Raw genomic sequence first — 24,426 nt, 5'->3', positions numbered from 1 at the left:
GTGTCCCTTTGATACTTTTGTAATCAGTTTAGAAATAATATAAATATAAATATGTACAATGCAAATACATACAAAATATAAAGTTTTTCACTCTAAATATTTGTATTTATACTCTTTTCAAATTGAGCCTAAAAAACATGAATTAGGAGGTCAAAAGTTAATAAACTTGGATGGAGCCAAATATAAGTGGATTATCAATAGGCATGTGGAGCCATGGCTCCCCTCCCCCACCCTTGCTTGTTTTCAATTGAATTTTGATGTTGCTTGTATTCGTTGGTCGTTTTATCATTTTGACTTGAAGACAAGGAAAATATCAGCATTATATAGTAAAGATTACGATATCACAAAATATACCCTGAAATGTCACACATAAACAAAAAAAGGAAATATGATCTATTATGTTTGATTTTAAATCCATAACTCATTATATATGTTTACATTTCTTAATTAATTTTCCATTTATTTGTTTCCAAATGGGAGGAATTTTTTGGGTTTCAAATTGGAAAAAAAAAACATAAATTTAAATATGTCTAAATCAAAATAAAAACTAAAATAAATAAAGTTTGTTTGCTTACAAGAATTAAGGGCAGTTTAATTGCTTTATGATCTAAACCCACATTCACATGTACAAAAAACTGACATATTCATGCATAGCGTGGTGAGCAGAAAATCCGAGCTCAGGTTTTAAGTTGTTTCTAGTAGCAAGGGCTCATATATAGCCAATTTATAAAACATAGGAGGATCAATGTAAAATTAAATAATATAGATAGGTTTATAAAAATCACTAACATAGATCCTATGGTATAGGTGATTATGGGTCAGGCTGGACCGGGCTTTGCCCTTATGATAAGGGCTATAGCCTAGGCCTGGGCCCAGGTAAACTCTTTCTATATATAAAATATTTTACATTAAATGATATGTAATATATATATATATATATATTTAACTATGTACAAAATGCATATATTTAAATATATGTGAGTCATGCTGGGCTTGATGTATTTGGCTCAGGTCTAGGCTTAAAATTTGTGGGCCTCAGCCTGAACACGAAACCTTGATCAAGCCCAGAATTTCTTATCAGCTGAAATGATCATCCCTATCCCATGAGTGGTAGAATATAATTGTTTCTTTTCTTGGTAACATTTAGAGTCTGCTTGCTAAACTAGCTATTATAATTAAGTAATCAACAACTGATTGTAGCCTAGACTAGGGTGGTGTTTAAGTAAATCTTAATTCTAATTCCTAAAATGTAAAAAATAAAAAACAGTCTAGATGTTTGAATTGTAAAAAAAAAAAAAAAAAAACAACCATTTAGGTTGAACGATTATTAGGCCCTAATTATTTTTATACTGGCTTGATTTTGTTTAGAAAGAGAAAAGAGAAGAGGGACTGAGGGAGTAATGAAGTTGCTTATTACTTTATTAGATGCTTGTTGTAGTCTACTAATCTCCTTAAATCAATCCAAAACTGTTATTCTCCCTCTCGCCAGTCTTCACCACGGCAGCCAGTTGGCTGTTTGCTTGTCTGTTCATTGTCTATCTTCAGCCTTCTCTCTGTTTCTCACTCTACACTTTCTCTTTGGTCTCCTTCCTTTTATGGCCTTCTATGGCCCATCAATTGTATCAATTTAAGCCCCATTTGGTTTGCAGGAATAGGGGTCTGAAATCGGAATCAGAACATCATTCCCATATTTGCTGGAATGGCATTTCTCCATTTCAAGGAATGGCCATTTCCTACCATTCCATTGAAAATAAAATCTCATGCGTGCGTATTTCAATTCTCATTCTCATTCCTATCTGAACCAAATAGATTATATGAATAAATCATTCCGATTCCAATTCTAAAAATTGCCAATTCCGATTCCATCTACAAATCAAACAGACCCTTAATTGTTTTTTCTCCTATTTCCTCGTAGCCCTATCTATCCCCATCAATCATTTTGATTTGAAATTCTATTTTGTTCTTCATGCCCTCTTGGTACTACAATTTGCCTTTTTAAGACTTTTTTTTTTTAATTTCATAATAAATTTTAAAGTTTAAAACATCTTAGACCTTCACCCATGAATAGTTCAAACAAATTAGTGATTAAACTATTTGACCAATTCAATGCTTTTCTTTATACTAATGGTGAATTTGTAGTTGACCTGGACCACTTTGTCCTCTAGGTGCATTGAGCTTATGCTATACATAATATATCATATTTGGGGAAAAAAGTTAACTATTGGGGCAGGGAACTTCCATCCTTTTTGTGTTACATGGAGGAATCTTGTCTGCAATCCAAATTGTCCATCAAACAGGAGGCCTTGACCATGCATTGAATCTAATTATCTGCTCAATTGAGAATAGCCCTATAAATTTTCAAAATTAAAATTCAAAATGAATTGCTCACAATAAGGCTGTGTTTGGTTTGAAAGAAAGTTGCAGGAAAATTTATAAGGCTTGGAAAGAGTAATACAAATATGTAGACGGCAAAACCTCATATTTTGTATGTATTTACACTATACATTTTTTTTATTTGTACTCTTTCCAAACTGAACCTTAAGGAATTCTTTTGAAAACTTCTTAAGAATTTCCCCTCAACTTTCCTTTTCTTCTTATTTTCTATCGAACCAAACACTGCCTAAAGGAAAATGTAGCATCACAGGAAAAATAATTTGAATAACTTCAAATGCATAATTGACTTTTGCTATGCTATATATCGCCAAACCAAACATATTGAAACATGTGGGCATATCTATTTCACTTCAAATTATAAATATTGCATGCACAACCAAATAAATTTAAATTTATGCCCCGTTTGTTTGCAATGTGAACTTCATTTACACTAGTGTAAGGTGGTGTTTGATAAATCTGAAAAGTTAAAAAGATATTAATGGTGTCTAAAATCTGAAAAGAGACATAGATTCTTTTCGACTTTTTAGAGGCTTTGAATAGAGAAAGTTGTTTATGTTGGATCAAACCTTCAACATCTGAAATTCCTTAATTTTACTATTTTATCCCTAGAACATACTATTTGGTAATTTTGAGTTTAATTTGTACTACTTCATAAAATATAATTTATTAAATTCAAAATAATATTGAAAAATATGAACAAATTATGATAAATTATAAAAAAGTAAAAATTAGTAAATAATAATAAAATTGAAAATATATAAATTAAAAATAAATTATTAAAAGTAAAAATAATAACAAAAATAGTAATAAAGTCCATAAAGCAGTGAAAAAATATTTAATAATTATCAAATTATTAAATTAAACCTATTGAACTATTAAATAATTAAAATTAAAATAATTAATAATTAATACAAATAAAAATTATAAAAATAATTTTTTAAAATAAGAATAAAATTGGAAATATGTATAAATTTATAAATTAAAAATAAATTATTAAAAGTAAAAATAATAACAAAAATAGTAATAAAGTCCATAAAGCAGTGAAAAAAATATTTAATATTTATCAAATTATTAAAATAAACCTATTGAACTATTAAATAATTAAAATTAAAATAATTAATACAAATAAAAATTATAAAAATAATTTGTTAAAATAAGAATAAAATTGGAAATATGTATAAATTTATAAATTAAAAATAAATTATTAAGAATTAAAATAATAATAAATATAATGAATAAAATTCGAACACTGGTACTAAGAGTTGCAATGGTGGTGGTGGGAAGACAGGGAACCTGAACACTGCAATTAAGAGTTGCAATGATGGTGACAGGGAGAGAGAGGGAGAGAGAGAGAGAGAGAGAGAGAGAAGGAGATGGTGAGGGTGAGGGTGAGGGAAATTTAATGTTACTACAACTCTTTGCAGTGGTGGTGACAAGAAGACATGAGAGAGAGAGAGGAAACGCCATTGCTGAGAGTTGCAGTGGTGGTGGTGAGAAGACAAGGGGAGAGAGAGCGAGAGGGAGAGGGAGAGGTTATGGGAAATTGAATGCCACTCCAACTCTTTGCAGTGGCAGTGGCGAGAATACAAGGGGAGAGAGAGGGAGGAAGAGGGAAACACTATTGCTGAGAGTTGCAGCGGTGGTGGCTGGAAGACAAGGGGAGAGAGAGGGAGAGGGTGAGGAAAATCGAGGATGGGCATTTTTATCTTTTAACGCGGTCTGAAAAATGTCTGACCGCATTAAGTCATTGGTCTACCTTTTACAAATTCAGATCTAAAAATGCATTTCAAATATTTTCAGATTCAACCCAAATATAGGTGGCGTATGGAAAACAACATTTTTAGATTTCAAAGGTCTGAAAAGTGTTATCAAACACCACCTAAATATAGGAGAATGCAAGTGGGTTGAGTGTGGTTTTTAGTTTACATTTTTTTTTAATCTAACTTTGTCTTGTTTGTTTTTGAGAAGTAAAATGATGTGGTCCCACTTTATATGAAGAATAGAGGTGGAAGGAAGGCTGTTTGTTTCGGGAGAGTAAGGTAGGAAGCAAAAGGCTTTATATTAAAGAGAATTAAAGTAGGAAGAAGGTTAAATTTTTGTACCAGTTCAATGCAAAATCTGCACAGCAAATGAGTGCATTGATACACAGTGCAAATTTTGCATCAGGTAGGATATTTGCAAACAGATTGATTGTAAATGAAAAGAGTACGGGATTTGTATCTAGAAAATCTATGATGTGGAAAAGATATGGTGTGAAAAGAGTTTTGATTAATCAAAACCCACCCATGAATTTTGATAAATAACACCATATTCACTACCATGTTTATGATTTTGGTTTATTGGTCAATTGTTTTTCGGATATCATATCTTTTCCATATCATATCGAACCCAGTTTAGATTTGCCTTGCAAACAAATAGAGCCTTCCTTTCATTTTGTTTTGTAATAGGAGTTTAGTAGAGTCATTGATTGTATGTTTCATATTTATGCATGAACAAGGTATTGTCATTTTCTCCAAATGAATTAGGGTTTATTTGGTTCACAGTTGGAATCAGAATCAAAATCCTTAGAAATCAGAATTGGAATGGTCTATTCCCATAATGTCTGTTTGGTTCATACAGGAATTGGAATGGGAATTGAAATAAGCTAGAATGAGATTTCATTCCCAAAGGAGGGGGAGGGAATGGGATTCCGATTTTGCCAACCAAACAGTTGGACCCATTCCAATTCTAATTCCAGACCCCTATTCTTACAAACCAAAGGAGACCTTAGTATCCCATTTCATGTTGATGAAAAGACAATTTATGTTATTTATTTATTTAATTTTGTAGAAAGTAACTGCAAATATAAGTTGAACATAATTGATACCACCTTCAACTTGAAGGGGTGGTGTAGAGGGTGATGACTTCTCTCCGCAACCATGTATTAAACATAAAAATGTTAAATTACAACATTAGAACTTGACAGTGCTCAACAATTTGTTATCGAGTCCATCACGTTAAGGTCTGGTTTGTTTTTAGTGCAATTTAATTTGCACAATTGCACTAGTGCGAAGAAATGGGACTATAAATGGGTTTTTCTCTTTTGGAAGGCAAGACTGCAATGGGTTGATGTGAAAAAAAAAACCTGAATCTAGTAAAATAGAACCAAAAGCAAATTATATTAAACCAGAATTTGCACTCTTCTTATTTGCAGTCCCATGCAGTTGGCCTAATGCAAATAAATTGTAATGCAAATGAGCAGATACCTAGACTCGATTTGGGAAGAGGGCAAAGACAAATATGTTCGGTGCATGCAAAACCATGTATGTGACATTTCTCAACCTTGTACTTGCACTGTACATATTTGTATTTGCATTCTTTCCAAACAGATCCTAAGGCTGCATTTGGTTGAAGTGCAAATGCATTGGTGTATATGCATGAAAGTGCAAATAAGCTAGTGTAAATTCTTGTTAGATTTTGATTCAGATTTGATATTATCTTGTTTGTTTGTGAAAATAAAATAGAAAGAAAAATGGTATGGTCTCACCTTATATACAAGATAATGGAGGTGGGAGGAGGATTATTTGTTTGGGAGTAAGGTAGGAAGCAAGATAATGTGGTCCCCATTTTATATGAGAGAGAATTAGAATGCATTTGGTTTGAAGGAAAAAGTAGGGAAAGGTAGGGAAACCTATACAAACCCTGTACAAGTTTCCCTACCTTTTCCTTCAAACCAAACATAGCCTTAAGGTAAGAGGAAGTGGTGCAAAATTTACATTAGTTTTTTAGCAAACCAGATTTTCCTGCCCACTACTCTCTACCCAGTACCCACACTCTATCTACTGTGAATTGCATCCACACATCACCATATTGAATTGTGAGATGTGTTGGCTGCTATTCACGATGGGTAAAGTGTGAGTAGAAAAAGTGAATAAGAAATCTGAATTAATTTTTGAGATGCATAATTTACACAGCCATGAGAACAAATTAGACAAAAAGTATAAATTAATTTTATATCAAAAAGGAGTGCAAATCATAAGTATAAACAAACATATACAAAGGCTCCGTTCGCTTTTCGATAGGGTATTTACCCATGTTCTTTTATTTCCTATATAAATAAGGTAATGACCAATTTAGTCATAAAAATCCATTATTAAAAGAGGCATTTTTGTCCCATTCAAGTGTTAGCAACTTTCCCCCTATGTGAAAAAATTATTTACCCAATTACACAGGAAAATAAATTTCCCCTTGTCCCCACATAAATATGAAAAATGAATATAGAATTCTTGATCAATGGGAACCAAAATCCAGTTGACTAACTTTTTCTCTCTTAAAATCCAAAAAAAAAAAAAAAAAAAAGAATGCCTCCAAAATACCAATTAACGGTGGCTCAGTTGGTAGAATCTCATCTTTGACTAGTTGCAAGAAGACTTAGGATCAAATCCAGGAAGGACTTACCACTGTTGTGTAGCCTGATGAAAAAAAAATGCAAAACTGAATAGGATGCAAAATTTGTATGTAATTAAGATTTACAATGGAAATAAACCAAGCCTAAAGACCAAATTCAAATTGCATTTCAATTTGACACCACTTGTACCAATTAAACAACAACCAACAACAAATTTTGAGACATTTCACATTCAACTCATTTTCCATCACCAAATAGAAGCAAAGCCTATCTTAATCTTTCTTCATACTCTCTCTAATCTATATGGAGATCAGTCAAACCCGAATCAGGCTCCTTTGACTGAGAGCTCTCAACCGCGAATTCCACTCAAGGTCCCATGTGCTAGCAACCTACCTTATATTTATATTCAATGCCCTCCTGTCTAAGCATATTCCCACGCATTGAAGTGGTTTCACCTTCACCCATGCTTCCACCGCTGTTTTGCCGGCAGGCAGCCGGCACCGGAGCTGGGTCCAATCCACGGCTCCTCCCAAGTCAATCCGTACCACAAACACAACTCTGTAATCACATGTTCTAACAACTCCACCTCCACGCATGAGAGATTTGTACGTTTAAAATAATATCCGAAGGCTCTCTAAGGTCAAAGCATATGTTGTATTAGGCAATCCAACCTGAAGCTTTATACATTAAAGAAAAAGGGGTTAAACAGAGCGCTACACCAACCAAAACCCCTCTTTAATCTCTTTTATTTTAATGGAGAAGAAGCTAACAAACAGCTGGGTAGTGGGTAGGCCATCTATTCTCTCCCACTTTCACCAAGTCAGAACTCTCTAAAACAACCCGACCCATAGTTTAGCAAGTCAACTTCATTATTTCAATGATTCCACTTCCATTCATGATCCCACCTTGGTTATTAGTTTAATGGGAATTTATCCTTTGCGCTAGACCTGGCAAAACTCCCGAATAAGGATGGGGTCCTTATGCAATTACCCCAAGTAGAAGTTGGATCGGGTTATTGGTGGGTCATCTATTCTAATACCAACATTTTCAAGCTTGTGTTAACCCATATCGTTGGACCATTCAAACCATTTGAATCAGATGAATAAACATGCATTTTTGATAAAAAAGCTGTTGATTTGATCAAAGACCAATTAACCTTAACGATTGAACGATTGACCCATCGATGAACTCTAATCTAAATATTTAGGGATAGAGTCTAGCTTTTACTGATCCAACCCAAAAATTGATCCGGCCCAAAATGACCCGAAAACGTCTCGACCCGATCGTCAGGTCTACTTTGAGCCCACAAGAAGGGAAGACTAAGTGAGATATGATTTGCTAGCAATCAAAGGCTAACTAATTAACTACTATATCTTGCTTGAGTAGGTGGGCCCAATGACAACTAAGAGCCCATCATGCCCTTGTGTGGAAATGGGGAGCGGGAGTTGAACAAACATTTTTTTCACACATTGACCGGTTCTGCCCCTGACTTCTCTGTTAATTATCCAACAGTTAACTGTAATTTGAAAGATGACACGAGCAAAATGGTCATGAAAGTTCAGAGAAAGACATTGAAAATTTGAAACTAATCTAACGGGGTTAGAGAGAGAGAGAGAGAGAGAGAGAGAGAGGGACTAATAAAAAATAACGAAAGATCTAGCAGAGAACACGAGAAGAGGAAGAAGTATTCTCTGTCTACATTTTTAATGTCAAACGACGTTTGTTAATACGAGAAGCGGGTTCTTCGGCAACGAGCTCACGCTGCAAACCCAAGCAAAAAAGCGACCCAAACTACTACAGACGCTGGACGTTGAACAAACGCGCGCGCGCGCCCCTCTCTCTCTCTCTCTCTCTCTCTTTCTCTCTCTGAAAGATAGAACAAATATCTCATTCTAGCCTCTTGTTTCTTTCGTATTAACCTTTCGAAAAATGCGATTGCTCTGATTCTTTCCCTTTCTCTCAGAGGCGATTCATCTCTTTATCTCTGTTAAGCGGAAAAACGAAGAAAAGGAAGAGAATGGAATCGCCAGACTCGTCTTGCGTTTCTTCTCCTGAGGTCGCGCCCAAGCGATCCGCACCGCCGAAGTCCCCATCTTCAGGTGAGATATCTACGAAGCACATCCACTTTCCCGGCAACTCCTCTTGTTCTGTCACTACTAATAAGATCTATTGCTTCTGATCTAGTTTTTTCCCAGTATTCTGACTTTTCAACTTAAATTTCTCACATTTCGTTCTTGTTTTTTTTTACCAAATTTCTTTGTCTATCTTAAACCCTAAAAGTTTGCATTGCTTTTGAATCATCTTTATTTAAAAGAATTGATTCTCTGGTCCGATGTTTGTTCGTATCGTGTTGGCAATTTTGGTATGTGAATTCCTGGAGTTTCAAACTGGTATGGTGTTATTGAATTTGGAAAATGCCTGTTCGTCGTGTTATACTTTATTGAGATAAAGACTGTGCACTTTGATAAGAATGTGGATTGACAGGCTCTCGTATTTCATATTTTTGAATTGGAAGTCTTTTAATGTGTACTAGAAATCTAATATTTTGTCACGCTTTTGAATTCGGGCTAAACATTTTATTTTGGAATTACGGCATGTGGCATGCTACTTTGCATAGAAGTGTGTTAAATGTCTTGGATCAACCTAATCTGTGCAGAGCATGTGTCGTCGTTAATGAATGGAATGTAAATATGAATTCCACTTTCTCATGTGGGTTCTGAGAAATATGAGCTGTAATTAGCAATAAGTGGGCATATTATGCACCATCTTATTACAAAGAAATGCGGCCTGTGGGAGCTAGATTTTTGTGCCACTCTTTTATCTCATCTGGCTTGAGAGATGGAAAATAGCTTTTCATGCTGGCTATTTGTTGAGTTTTTAAAAGGGTTGTCAATGGCTTGTTTTAGAGTTTCATTTCATGAAATGATTCTGTTTTCACTATTACGAACTTCTACTTATTCACTTGAGTTGGAATTTATGGAAATTTGGAGTAATGTTGAGACCCGTAAAGGCAGCAATCCTATGGAATATTTGGGATGAGAGGAATGACAAAATATTTAAGGAGTAATGCAGGACAAAGGAGGCCATGATTGAAAGAAGTTTGGAGTAAGCCTATGGAATATTTGGTCAGTCTCTCCTGATGGTTTTGTTCATCTGTGCTTCCTTTTTCAGTAGCCTCACTCTACCTAACTCCCTAGGGGTAGACTTCCCAGTTAAAGAAATTTGGAGTAAGCCTATTCCACCTAAGATTAAAGCTTTCTGCTGAGAAGTTTTCCTTGGTAAGATAAATACTTGTGATATGTTGTAGAGAAAAAGGCCTAATGTTTGCCTCTCTCCTCATATGTGCTTTCCGTGCAGGGCTATTGGTGAATCCTTATCTTGTTTATTAATATCTTATTCTCTCGTTCTTTTGTGCACTGCATTTGGATGCATTTTTGTTCTCTCTTTGGTTGCAGGTAGGATCCCCCTCAAGATGTGGTTGATATCTTCAATCCTGACTTTTTGAGACAACCGAAGAAAAGAGGGAGAATAGTGTGGAGATCAATAAAGGCAACAGTAATTTGGGAAGAAAGAAGTGAGAGAATATTCAATGAAAAAAAGTAGATCAATGAAAGAGGTAATTGACAGCATAAAGATTAAGGTGGCACATTGGGTAAAGTTGGTGGAAAGCTTTTAGGTCCTCTCATTGAATGAAATACTAAGAGGTGGCATTGTCATCTTGAGAAAAAGACAGAGTTGTCATGGATTGGAAACCTCCAAAAGGTACCAAGCTTAAATTGAATCTTGATGAAAGGTCATTGGGCAATTTGGGTTTGGCAGGAATAGGTGTCTTCAGAAATTCTGAAGGTAGGGTGATGGCCTTATATTCAAGACCTATTGGAGTTAGAAATTCTCTGTAAGCAGAATTGTGTGTATTGTTGCAAGGACTTTGATTAGCAAAACAATTGGGATATCGACAGGTGGAGGTGGAAGAGAATTCTAAAATAGTTATTTCATGGGCAAGATGTAGCAGTCGTGTTCCATGGACATTCAGGAATGCCTTTAGGGAAGTGGAAAATATTTCTAAGGAATTAAATGCTGAATTCAAGCGGGTTAGAAGGACTACAAATGGGGTGGCTGATACCCTTGCTAAACAGGGGGTCATGAGACAACAACTTTTTTGGGCTTCATTGTAATTTCTTTATTTGTTTGGATTGGCACACCTTTCATCACTTTGTACTAATCTCTCTTTAAATTAATAAAATAAAAATTTTCTTGCTGATAAAAAAAAAGTTGTCCATTGGGTTAAGGCCATTGTTTAATGACTATTCAGGAGATAAGATTATTAGACATTGGGGAGTGGTAGTTGCCTCTTTTTCCATGAGAGCCATGGTCCAAGAAATGTGGAGGCCACCTAACAATGACGGAATAAAGATGGATTTTGATGGTAGTTGTATGGGTAATTTGGGCTCTTTTGGGATTGGGGGAGTGTGTAGAGGTGGACATGGTCTATGGTCTTGCTTGGGAAGTGTTTAGACTCTCTTGGAGGTTTTGAAGTTACATATTGTGTTTGTTCAGAGTTAGCATGGCTTTTGACCTTAAATTTGGTATGATCCCTTGCTAATACAGTCACTGTTTAGTTCCATTAGGAGAAAAGGTTAGAAGAACATTCTTTGTTTTTGATCTTTAATTTTTTTAGTTTATCAATTCTGAACCAATTTCCCACTATGTTTTTCAAGAAAATCCCATCCCTGTCAAAGATCAAGACACAATAAGGTTGATAAAAGTAATATTCTCCAATGTGGGTTAAAGATGTAGAAGAAATCTACTCATGCACTTTTTCCTATAAAAAAATCTCCTCGTGCACTTGATGTGCATGACAATGAGGAGAAGTTAATTATCTATTTGCCTATTTTTTTGTCATTTCTTGACCTTTTTTTTATTTTAAATGGAGTTTTTGGAGGATATTATTGATCACTTCTCTGCGTGGTTCATGTCTCTGTTTGATAAATAAGGAAATGACTTACTATAGGATGTGTACATAGATTAATTGCACTTTTTTGTCTGTTTCACAACCTCCCCATCTCTGATCTCTATTGTCTGCGAGAATAAGATAGACTTGTGTATAGATTATGTACATTCATATTATATAATTTATATCTTCTTATTTCTGTTCTTCCAAATACACAATCATCTTTCATTTTTGCTCTTCTCAGATGATAAAGAGAAGAATACCTATATTAGATTCCTTGCATCAAATGCGGCAGCTGGTTCTATCATTGGAAAGGGTGGCTCTACAATTACTGAATTTCAGTCACAGTCTGGGGCAAGGATTCAATTGTCACGAAGTCATGAATTTTTTCCAGGAACATCTGACAGAATAATCATGATATCTGGAGCATTTGATGATGTAATCATGGCAATGGAACTTGTTCTGGCCAAATTGCTTAGTGAGGTAGTCTGTACAGAATGACTCTTCCCCATTATCTTCATGTTTGTGTGCTTCTGTGTGCATGTATGTGTCTGTGGAGTTCATTAATGATGTTTAAAACTTGTATCAAAACTTTTTTTTTAATTTTTTGATGAATAACTTTTATCAAAACTTAAGAAGCAGTAGAAAATACTATGTTGAGGCTGAAGAAATCAGAGGGCAAGATGAAAAAGGTTATAGAAAAAGGCTAGCCATAAAAATATGCTTGTCTTTTTACCTTTTATTTTAATTGAAGTTCTACTTTTTCTTGTATTGGTCAGGTTCAAGCTGAAGATAGTGATGATGTTGATCCCAAGTCAAAAGTGAGGCTCATTGTTCCAAATAGCTCTTGTGGTGGCATAATTGGGAAAGGTGGAGCCACCATAAAGTAAAGCACCTATGCTTTTTCCTTTGTAACATTTAGTGGTGGTTCAACCTTGCATTGCAAAGTTTTGAAATTCCAGATTTTGGAAGAGACCTTCATGAGGAATATTTTGAGTCAATTTTATATGATTGAAATTGATTGGATCTAGTAGGCACATTGGTGAGCACATTGAGTATACACACAATCAATGTGTGGACCTGTCCCACAAGTACGTTTAAGTCATTACACAGGTTGGTTGGGAGGCATGCTTGTGGGACGGGTTTCACCCACTTATTTCTTCTAAGTGTGATCACTGAGTTTGCCTACTAGGTCTGGACTCTGTTGAAAGTGGGAGGAACAAAAATAGCAGTTCAATATAAAATTTCCAATTATGAAAAACTATCAATATTTTTAAGCTTAGTGCCTGGTGGTTTTTGTTTGATTTATTATCGAGTTGCTTGATGATATATCACACATATGAGTTCTGATAGGGAACTTCAACTAGACATTTGGCTAATTGGAGTGGTGCACAATAGGATAGATGATTTCTGGGCTAATGCTTGTGCCTTCTGATGATATTGAAATACACTAAAATTTAATTGATAAAAAAACACTAAAATTTATTTTAATGTGGACCAAATATTAGGCCTTGGTTCCCTATTTTCTTTTTCTGGCTAGGCAGCATACCTGCTTTTTATATTATTGAAGCCCTTACAGCAGCACTAATTTATTACTGACAACTACTAATATCCCACCCATGACTTTTGTCAGGTCATTTATTGAAGATTCCCAGGCAGGAATCAAGATATCCCCGCAGGATCACAATTTTATTGGATTGAATGATAGGCTAGTGACGCTGACAGGGTCTCTAGAGGAACAAATTCGGGCAATCTATCTTGTTTTGTCCAAGTTAACTGAAGATGCTCATTATTCACAATCAACCAATGGTCCATTTTCATACACAGGTGTGGTTCTATAAATTAGTTCGCATGATGCTATATTGCTATCCATATTTTCCTTTTACTACTAGCAGCATGCTTAACTGCATGCATTACTTGAGCATGTTGTACATGTTTGACTTTGTGGTTATTTAAATTATTATCTTACTCTATAGAGGGTTGTTGCTGTCTTCTTTTCTCATCAACTTCGAGTGTTCTTTTAGGGGAATAATTTGGTGGTGGTGGTGGTAGTAGTAGTTGAAGCATGCTGTAGTGGTGGATTTGTTGCCTTATAATAAATGTTTGTTTTAATATGATGAATATATAATGTTATAAACAGGCCCAATTATAAAAATACTATGGAATTTCTTTTTTCTTTATATTTTATCATTTACTTTATGACAACATAATTTAACTTGTTTGACCTAATTGATTTAGTTGCTGACTCGTCACTTGGTGGGAAATGTGGTTCCTATCGATTTTTAAAACAGTAGATGTTCAAGACTGTTATCTGCCTTGAACCCTATAGATTTCAGGTTCGAAAAAGGAGAAAAAGGTATAGAGGAGAGAGGAGAAAGAGTAGAGAGAGAGCAGTAGAACACAAGAATTGAAAGGAAGGACAGAATCTGAATGTTCTGCTGCCGCCACTTCTATTTAGTATTTATAGGTTATGCTAGTTACATGAAAGGACAAATCTGCCCTTGGTATTTACATAACACATAAAACAATATAAAACTGAAATATAAATAACAACTGGAATAACAGATTGACCATCAGCTAACCCTATGATGAGTAGGGCACATTCTACCCTACGGACAGAGTGGAACTACAGCTGTGGGGCCCACATCAGTGTTCTCTACACTCCCCCTCAAGTTGTGAATTAATGTTTATCATTCCCAACTTGGATAGATCTACCTCTAGCTTCTTTCTTGATACGGCATATCTGCTAGTTGCATACTGGATGTGATGTAAGGGAGGCATACTTCTTGAGATGAGACCCTCTCTCGTACAAAATGTCGGTCAACTTCAATATGTTTGGTTCTGTCATGCTGCTTGATTTTCACAATACAGCATCAGGGGCTTCTCATACTCAATACCCAACTCCTCAAGTAGAGATCTCAGCCATAGGATTTCAGCCACTCCGTTAGCCATTGACCTGTATTCTGCTTCAGCACTAGATCGGGAGACAACACTTTGTTTCTTACTTCTCCAAGAGACAAGATTACCTCCCACAAGAGCACAATATCCTGAGGTAGACCTTCTGTCATCAACACTCCTAGCCCAATCGGCATCCGTATAGACCTCCACCTTCATGTGGTTATTGTTCTTGAACAGTATACCCCTACCCGGGCATCTCTTCAAGTATGCTAATATCCTTTTTGCAGCAAGAAGATGTGTAGATCTAGGAGAATGCATGTACTGGCTGACAATACTAACTTCATAAGTAATATCTGGCCGAGTGAGGCAGAGATATAGGAGTTTTCCTACCAATCGCTGGAACATAACCTTGTCTTCAAGAGGCTCCCCACTCTGTGCACTAATCCTATGGTTCTGTTCAATGGGTGTATCCGTAGGCTTAACACCTAACTTTCCAGTTTCTGCCAGTAGATCTAGGACATATTTCCTCTGAGAGATAAAGATCCCCTGTTTGAATCTAGAAACCTCAATACCCAAAAAATACCGAAGTACACCAAGGTCTTTCACCTCAAATTCTTGATGGAGCTGTTTAAGGGACTCAACCTCATGGCTATCATTCCCTGTCACCACAATATCATCAACATATACTACAAGTAGTGTCAAGGAGGACTCTACCCTCTTGATGAATAGAGTATGATCTGACTGGGCCTGTACGTAACCGAACTTCACAAGGGCTAGCTGAATCTATCGAACCAAGCCCTAGGTGACTGTTTCAAACCATACAAAGCCTTGTTGAGCCCGCAAACCTTCTTACATGTTTTTGCATCATAGAATCCAGGAGGCAAACGCATGTAAACCTATTCCTGCAGGTCTCCATTCAGAAAAGCATTTTTCACGTCCATTTGGTATAAAGGCCAAGTGTGACTTGCTGCAAGGGATAATAGGACTCGAATGGTGGTCATCTTGGCTACCGGGGAAAAGGTCTCCAAGTAATCTATACTATAAGTCTAGGTGAACCCTTTTGCAACTAACCGAGCTTTATACCTCTCAATGGATCCATCTGCATTGTGCTTCATGGTAAATACCCATTTGTAGCCAACTGGTTTCTTTCCTTTGGGCAGATCAACTAGCTCCCAGGTGTTATTTTTCAACAGGGCATTCATCTCAACTTGCATTGCATCTTTCCATTCCGGGACGGATAGGGCTTCTTGCACTGTTCTTGGAATAGGGACATTGGCAACGGAACTAAAGTAGGACCTGTAGGTAGGAGATAGGCGATCATAGGATAAAAACTAGGAAATACAATGGGCTGTAGATGTGGTACAATGTCGTTTCCCTTTACGGATGGCAATCGGAAGGTCAAGGTCATCTGCATGAGGTGAAATGGCAACAATAGAGGAAGTCTCTGTGGGCCTTGGGACTGTAATACCTGGACTTGGAGCTACAGATGAGATTGGAGCTGGCTTGGACTGCTGATGACCGGGATCAACCCGCCTGCATCGCCTGTGATATACCCTCAACTCATGATCCCTCTGAATACTCTCACCATTCCAGCTCTCATCTGGAATAGGTAAAGGAACTGCCCCACTCTCATTGCTCTCCCCCTGAAGAAAAGGACTCAAACCCCCACTCTCACTGCTCTCCCCCTGAAGAAAAAGACTCAAACCCCCACTCTCATTGCTCTCCCCCTGAAGAAAAGGACTCAAACCCCACTCTCACTGCTCTCCCCCTGAAGAAAAAGACTCAAACCCCCACTCTCACTGCTCTCTCCCTGAGGAGAAACCCGAGGATAATAGGGTGTCTCCTCAAACAAAGTGACATCCGTGGAGACAAACTCCCTCCCTGAGACAAGATCATAGCAGCAATAACCCTTTTGAGTTTGTGCATAACCAAGGAAAATGCATTTGGAAGCCTTGGGTTCGAATTTGGAGTGATGGGGTCCAAGAAGTTGAACAAAGCAGGTACAACCGAATGTTTTAAGGGGAATAGAAAACAACTCCTCACTTGGGTATAGAAGGGAAAAATGAGATCTCATATCAAGTACCCAGGAAGGAACCCGATTAATAAGATATACCGCCGTGAGGATAGCATCACCCCAGAAGTGAATAGGGACATTGGAGGTAAACATAAGATTTCTAGCCACCTCCAAGATGTGCCTATTCTTCCTTTCTGCAACTCCATTCTGCTGAGGTGTATGAGGGCAAGAGCTTTGGTGTATAATCCCATGATTAAGAAGGTAAGATGCCAATGGTTTAGCAAAGTATTCCTTTGCGTTATCGGATCTAAGAACTTTGATTTTGGCATCAAATTGGGTTAGGATCATTTGGTGAAAGTTTTGGGTCAGGGCAGGAACCTCATCTCGTGAACGCATGAGATAAACCCAAGAAAAACGGGTATGGTCATCAACAAATAACAAGAAATATCTATACCCACCCATGGAAGGGATGTGATAGGGCCCCCAAACATCAGTATGCACAATATCAAAAGAATTATTACTCCTTTTATTACTCAATAAATAAGACTTTCTACAATGTTTAGCAAACTCACAACTTTCACACTACAACTGAGACAACTCAATAGACTCAAATAAAGCAGGAAACAGACTCTTTAGAGACCGAAAGGACACATGACCCAATCGGTTATGCCAAAGCATAGCCGAACTCACACTCTGAGAAACAAAAGACATCTTCTCTACTGACTCTTCCTGACGAGACCTCTCCCCCAGCAGATAGATCCCATTCGTCTCACGGCCAGTCCCAATCACCTTCTTCATCTCCAAGTCCCGAAAAACACATCGGTGAGGGAAGAAGGTTACTGAGCAGTTCATATGCTTGGTAATACTACTGACTGAAAGAAGATTAGTATCATGCTTAGGAACGTGCAAAACAAATGACAGGGAGATAGTATCTGATAACTTGATGTCACCCTTCCCAGAAATAGGGATCAGGGAGCCATCAGCAATAGATACTTTATCCCTACCCAAAGACAAATGGTAAGTGGTAAACAGTGAAGGCAAGCTAGTCATGTGGTCGGATGCACCTGAATCTATTACCCAACAAGGTTCAGTAGTACCTGGAGCTGAGGCATGGTAGGCTGAAGCTCGAGTACCTGAATGTGCGAAGGCAGATGTGGTAGGAGCTGATGGTGACTGCGGTGGCTGAGTTGAACTTCCAACTTCCTTTTCTAACTGTATTAGGGCAGCCCGAACTGTAGCTAAGGTCTCTAAAGGTGTTCCTCTTGTGCCAGATGAGGATGCTGAATCAGTGTTCACGGCCACATGAGCATTGCCCTTCTTGCTTCTCAACTTTTCTGGAACCAAGTGAGGATACAGTTTCCAACATGTTTCTTTTGTATGTTTGGGTTTCTTACAATGTTCACATATCACATCCTTTTTGTTTTCCTTTCTCCTGTCCTTCTCTGAATCATCCCCTGATTTGGGTTTGACAGCTACTAAGGCTGGTGTGAGAGGCTGAGGTTGCATCATAACTTTCCTTTTGGTCTCTTCACTATGTACTAAGGAATATGCCTGAGAGAGAGTCACACTGTCTCTAGTCAAAATCTGTTGCCGCACAATATCATACTCTGAATTTAGGCTCGCTAGAAACTCAAACACTCGGTTTGTCTCGACGTGCCTTCTATATATCTGCGCATCTTTGGGACTCTCCCACTTAAGAGTCTCTAAGTGATCAATCTCACGCCACAAAGACTGCAAGGTAGAGAAGTATACTAAAATCGGTTTCTCTCATTGTTTAAGGTTTTTCACTTCACATTTCAATTCATATGCTCTGGCAACATTAAGGGGTTGGGAATAAGTTTCTTTCATAACATCCCATATTTCCTTAACTGTCTTTGCCCACAAGTAATTTCGGCTAATATGAGGCTGCATAGAATTACACAACCATGTCATAACCAAGTAGTTTTCTTGGATCCACTTGGTATACGTAGGGTCTCCCTTGGGGGGTTCTTTCACATCTCCCAAGAGGTACCCTAATTTACCTCTTCCCCCAATAGCCATCACGACTAATTGGGCCCATTCCAAATAGTTTGACCCATAAAACTTTACGGTTGTAATCTGACCACCTGTCTCAGAAACACTACCATAACCGTTGTTCTCAAAACTGCCTTCTGCTTGATTTTTAAACTCCATCTTGGTCAAGTCTCAAAAACAGCACTTGGATTACCAATCACAATCAAAACAGTGTAGGACCAATAAGAAAAAACTGTTTGCTGCCTTCCAAGGTTACCCGAACCCTAGTCTTCTCTGATTATTCCTGATCACCAACACTCTGCAACCTTGACAAGTCTTCAACAGCTGCTAAACCCTCTAGCGATCTCCAAGAATCAGTCCACAAACTCCACTTTCTCAGCTTCCAGCCCTAGGGGATTCTCATGTGGTCGGCTGGACTAGACTCACATGAGAAACCCTAACCTTGCTCTGATACCAAGTTGATGTTCAAGACTGCTATCAGCCTTGAACCCTAATAGATTTCAGGTTCGAAAAAGGAGAAAAACGTATAGAGGAGAGAGGAGAAAGAGTAGAGAGAGAGTAGTAGAACACAAGAATTGAAAGGAAGGACAGAATCTGATTGTTCTACCGCTGCCACTTCTATTTAGTATTTATAGGTTATGCTAGTTACATGAAAGGACAAATCTGCCCTTGGTATTTTACATAACACATAAAACAATATAAAACTGAAATATAAATAACAACTGGAATAACAGATTGACCATCAGCTAACCCTAGGATGAGTAGGGCACATTCTACCCTATGGACAGAGTGGAACCACAGCTGTGGGGCCCACATCAGTGTTCTCTATAAAAACAATGTTTTCAACTTGTGAATTGTGATTGAATTGGCATGGTACCTGGATTCTGAGTCCATTTTGACCAGGGAAGCCAACTGGTTGAATCATTGAACCATTTGACCTGGTTAGTGTGGTCATGGGTTAGATATTTATTCTCTTTTTTTGATTTTTGTATTCCATTTTTATATTTAACAAAAACAATTCCTATTTATCATACAAGTTGAAAGGTCTAGAAGAGTTTGGTGCAGACGAAAAGGGACTTGGGTGGAAGTAATAAGATTTTTCTTTTGCTTCATGGGGCTACACAACCAGGGGGGGGGGTAGTCCATCCCCATCCCCTTAACCCCCCAACCTTGGTGGTAGTAGGATTTGATCCCAGGTCTCTGCTACATATGAGTCAGAGATCTTACCAATAGAGCCACCATCAGTTGGTAATAAGAAATGATTTAACCACCCATAATTTAATGATGGATGGCACTGAACAGAATGGAATGATTAAACAAGATTCATGTGGCCAACCCCATATAGTTCGGACAAGGCTTAGATGATGATGATGATTTTTTGTTTAATATGATGAATAAATAATATTAGATACGTGTCCAAAAATTTCTACCATTTTTTTGTATTTTTTATGTTTTTATCTTCCATTAATATTTCCTTAATTATGATGCCATGGGTTGATGCATTTGACCTGGACAGTTTAAGGTCCACAACACATACAGAAAAACAGTTTCTTTTCTGGGTTGGTTTTAAATATATTGGTTTTTTGGTACCATTTAAATTATGACGTACAGAGTTATTTAGTGGAATTTAATGATGAAAAAAAAAAAACAATGTTAAATATAGGAGTTAATGAGAGAGATGAGAATCAATACCTTAAATATAGAAGTTAACGATGAAAAGTTGGATGAACTGAAAGGTAGTAGAGATATATCTATTTTCTTTTCTAAGAAGCCTATTTCTTAATTTAACCCTTTTGATCTTTCTAATTTTGTATTTGTTAATTGCTTCAATAGACTCTAGCACTTATGCACTTAATTAAAATCTTATGTGAGCTCATGCAGAAGCTAAACATAAGGATGTTCTTATCATTCCAACCACTGGGCTTAATCTGTATCATTTTACATCAGCTCTATGATCAACTATGATGGATTTTGATAATGGGCCGCATTGCGTGCTCTGTAAATTTGCATTGAATGCTTGGCATGTGGGCCCAGTGTGAGAATGATCTGTGAATTTGGTGCTATGGTAAAATCTTGGGCTGACAAGTGTGAGAACATGGATTTGAGTCTGAGAGCAGCCATTTTGTGCAAATGAATTGCCAAAATGTTAGAGTTGTATTCAATTCACTCCTTCCAAGACCCTGGATAGATAGGACCATCATTAGGTAATGGCCCTTCTACCTGTGGGTCAGCCGGGTGCTACATGGATCTTTCTTAGTTTTGTAGTATTTACAATAGAGGTCCATTAGGTTCTTTTCCTTATCTTCTTTATAATCATTTTGAATGTATTTCCATGGTTTTAACCTGTATTTCCTAATGTTTATTACCGACAACCTATTGTACTGGATACCTGTAGAAGGGTGCCATATCTTTTTTTTTTTTTTTTTTTTTTTTTTATGGAGGAAGAAACATTAATAGCTGTATAGAACAGTTATATTTGGTTACTTATATTCTGTTATCTATTGGAAATGCAATACTGAAAATTCATGCTTAGTAATTTTCTTCAAATTGAACTTTAGGTGTTAACTTCTCCAGTTTTCATGGTATTCCATATATACAATTGCTTCCTTCTGTTGGAACAGTAGCATACAATGCAGTACCAAATGTGGCAGGAGGAAAATTTCAGAATAGCAAGGTTTGTTCCATTCTCTGTTGATTTAGATTTATGCAACAAATGATTTGATGCTAACACAGATTGTATTACTCAAGCATGTCTACAACTAGGTTACAGTTTTAATTTAGAAATGCTTAACTTCTATTTGTGTTACTGTTCATCTATTCTTCACTCTCATTGTTTTCCAAGTAATATTTATTGAAGTTAACCACTTTGAGAGCTAATCTGCCATCTTGATTTGTATTTTGACACTTCACCTCAGCTTAGTGAAGTAGTTCATTGTTTGGGCTTACAAAGTGCTGATGTAGACCGATTAAAAAGTACAAGACACTGGAACTTAATAAATTTTGTCTCAAGTTGTTTCAACATTTTCGTTTTCCATCCTTGTTTCTGCAAGTTGTTGAGATAGAAGCTGTGCATATAGAAGAAAAGTGAAAGGATACCATGTACGTAGATAAATCCTAAGTTCATCGTCAGAGAAATGGACGTTTATGTTGAGCTGAAAGAAGGTTCCTTTTAATTATATTGACTGATGTTTCACAACATTCTAGATATTGGATGGAACTTATTACTTTGAGAAATTTATCATTCTGTTATTCTGTATGCATCTTGTTATTGAGGTATTTATTGTTATATTAGACTGTACTATTGAGGTTGGATATATTTTTCCATCTAAGATCTTGGTATTTAGTTATTTTTTGACCCTGCCAAGCTGAAAAGAACCGGACATTTAACTGTTGATGATGCATTCAGCTAACAATAATACAATAATTTGGGAACTTGCTGGCTTGGTAACAGTATGGTTGTTGCTTGTTTTACCTTTCCAAAAAAACCTGTAAGGGTGTTGCTCCTTTTGCTCATGTTCTTTGGTGCATGAAAATCTTTCAACTCTCTTTATTGCTATAATTGATAATCTACCATCTAGCAAAGTTAAGATTTCTATAGAAAGTAGAAACTTGTCCCATAGAATCATATACATATTATATTAAGATAAAACTCGTGATGCTGATTTGAGGGGAAGAGCTACCCCCCCCCTGGTCTTGTGTAGCTCAGTTTTTTCTTCCATAAAAAAAAAAAGATAAAACTGAACTCCTGAACTTTTCCCCCTTTTCATCACTAAAATACCTTACTAAAAAAGAACAACAATAAACTAGTATTGCTTCTAAAATGCAAAGTACTCCATGGTTAACTTCTTCATACCTTCCACCTTCATTTAGTTCAACTCTCTTGGGGAAGCCAAAAATGTACTTGTAATTTTTTCCTACCAGAACCACCACCCAAAAAAGAAAAAGGTTAAGAGAAGAGAACACAAACCTTGTAGCATGCTTGACTGGATCTGCATCTTTTTTGTTGCTCAATCTAAAGTCAGATTCGTTTGTCTTTTTGGATACCAATATAACATTGCAATTCTTTATAACAACCATCATCATTTGACATCATCTTAGCTCTTGAAATGCAATTAATAGGAGTGAATGATCTTCTAATGATAATTGATAAAAAAAGGATCTTCTAAAGATTATTGATAAAAAAATGATCTTCTAATGATATTTTTGGTCCATAAAGCTAATTGCCCTGCAGGTGTTTCACACTTTCACTTTCTTTGCAAATATTTAGTTTAATATAAAATTTTGTACAATCATGCTTCATCTTCATGGATTTGAAACCCCATTTCATCAGTGGTTAACAAAAAGGCCTTCTGGTGGATCCAGGAAGACCGTGGCAACTCTGTGACAATTGGTGTTGCAGATGAACATATTGGAGTTGTTGTTGGTCGTGGGGGAAAGAATATAATGGAAATTAGTCAGGTCTGCTTTTTGTAGCATAAAATGGTCTTCATTTTGCTTCATTAGTTTGTTGAGTGCTATATAGAACTACGCTGTTCTGCAGGTCAGTGGTGCCAGAATAAAGATATCAGACAGAGGTGATTTTCTGTCTGGCACATCCGACAGGTATTGACTGCGGCTTCTTAATATACTTTAGTCCACTTTCTGATGGTTCGATATGTGGGTACACAATGTCTAATTTGTGTTTCCCCGTTGCTTATTTGGCAGGAAAGTGACAATCACAGGGTCACAGGGAGCAATACGTGCCGCTGAAGCCATGATTATGCAGAAGGTTGCTTCTGCCGCTGCGAGATGATGGATGCTTCCTTCAAGGCCCAGTAGTTTCAACTCTTCTCTTCTATTTTTGATGGGAATACATTCCATGGACACTAGACCTACTTATGATTCTTTTAGATTAATGACTTTGGGGATTGTGCCCATGTGTTATTTACTCCTGATATTAGTTTGGAATCTATGGTGAGGGAAGCTAAAAAAGTTAAGGGGCAGGAGTTTTAATTGGGCCAGGTTTGGATTTCCTGTTTAGGTTTGATTCTTTGTGGAATTTTCTGTCTAGGGTAGGTAAAAACCTCTTTATGTGTTACGGAAGGCGAGTTTGATGAGATTACAATTAACGTTATGTTTCATGTTTAATGGAGGCTGTTGTAACCAGTTTTCTTAACCAGTGTAACTGTTAGGACATTTCTTCTGTATACAATTTGGAAATTTTTATAGTGATTTATGTTCGACCACCACTCCCTCTTCCTCCCCACCCCCACCCCAGCAAAGAAAGAAAAATTCTAGAATTTGTTCTGGTTTGTCCTCTAGCACACTAATTTGTAAAGCTTTGTATAAGCATTTATGACCCAGCCGAGCATAGCTGGATGGCTTTATGAATATGTTCTACATAAATGAATAGGTTTTTGAAGAATAATGGCCTAAAACTCTAAAAGTTGCGATTTTTGTGATTTTAATCTGTCTTAAGACGTGGGTGTTGTTGGAATTTGGAGATTTGTTTGTTCTCATATAATAATACTGTATATTGATCAATAACACAGTAATTGATTTGGTACGGGCTTGAGCTCAACTGTTGGTGTCTTGGTTTTATGTTAGATGCTGATGCTCCTTGCTCCTGCTACTAACTCTATTATTTTAATATAATGAGAAAACAAAGCCTACAATCTGTGTTTCAATTCAGTTTTTGCAGTGTGGTATTTCCCTGGCCCTTGAGGCAAGGTTCAAAGCAATGTTTTCAAAGAGTCATTGATTTAGGCGGTCAGACCGTTCAGCTTGGGA

General features: G+C 36.8%; 1 protein-coding gene across 4 annotated transcripts; it reads left to right on the top strand.

The window, feature by feature from the left end:
• The first annotated feature begins 8,385 nt into the window (after nt 1-8,385).
• Nucleotides 8,386-23,882, top strand: LOC148870961 (protein BTR1-like). 4 transcript variants are annotated; one of them, XM_088969807.1, is made up of 8 exons: nt 8,386-8,880; nt 11,977-12,215; nt 12,512-12,618; nt 13,366-13,559; nt 21,279-21,331; nt 23,020-23,115; nt 23,198-23,259; nt 23,362-23,882. In XM_088969807.1, the coding sequence occupies exons 1-8, from the start codon at nt 8,799-8,801 to the stop codon at nt 23,447-23,449; spliced, it is 921 nt and encodes a 306-aa protein (XP_088825933.1). In that variant the 5' UTR covers nt 8,386-8,798; the 3' UTR covers nt 23,450-23,882. The 4 variants fall into 4 exon arrangements, with proteins under 4 accessions (XP_088825933.1, XP_088825931.1, XP_088825930.1 ...); XM_088969805.1 differs by having other exon boundaries at nt 21,216-21,331; XM_088969804.1 differs by having other exon boundaries at nt 8,408-8,880; nt 11,977-12,218; nt 21,216-21,331.
• The last annotated feature ends 544 nt before the right edge of the window (nt 23,883-24,426 follow it).

The sequence above is a fragment of the Nelumbo lutea genome, chromosome 2, assembly GCF_056320005.1.
Source record: "Nelumbo lutea isolate HS-2025 chromosome 2, American lotus-T2T, whole genome shotgun sequence".
NCBI classification, from domain to species: Eukaryota; Viridiplantae; Streptophyta; class Magnoliopsida; order Proteales; family Nelumbonaceae; genus Nelumbo; species Nelumbo lutea.
Note: the sequence above shows the minus strand (reverse complement) of the source record. Positions and strands in the feature narration are given on the sequence as shown.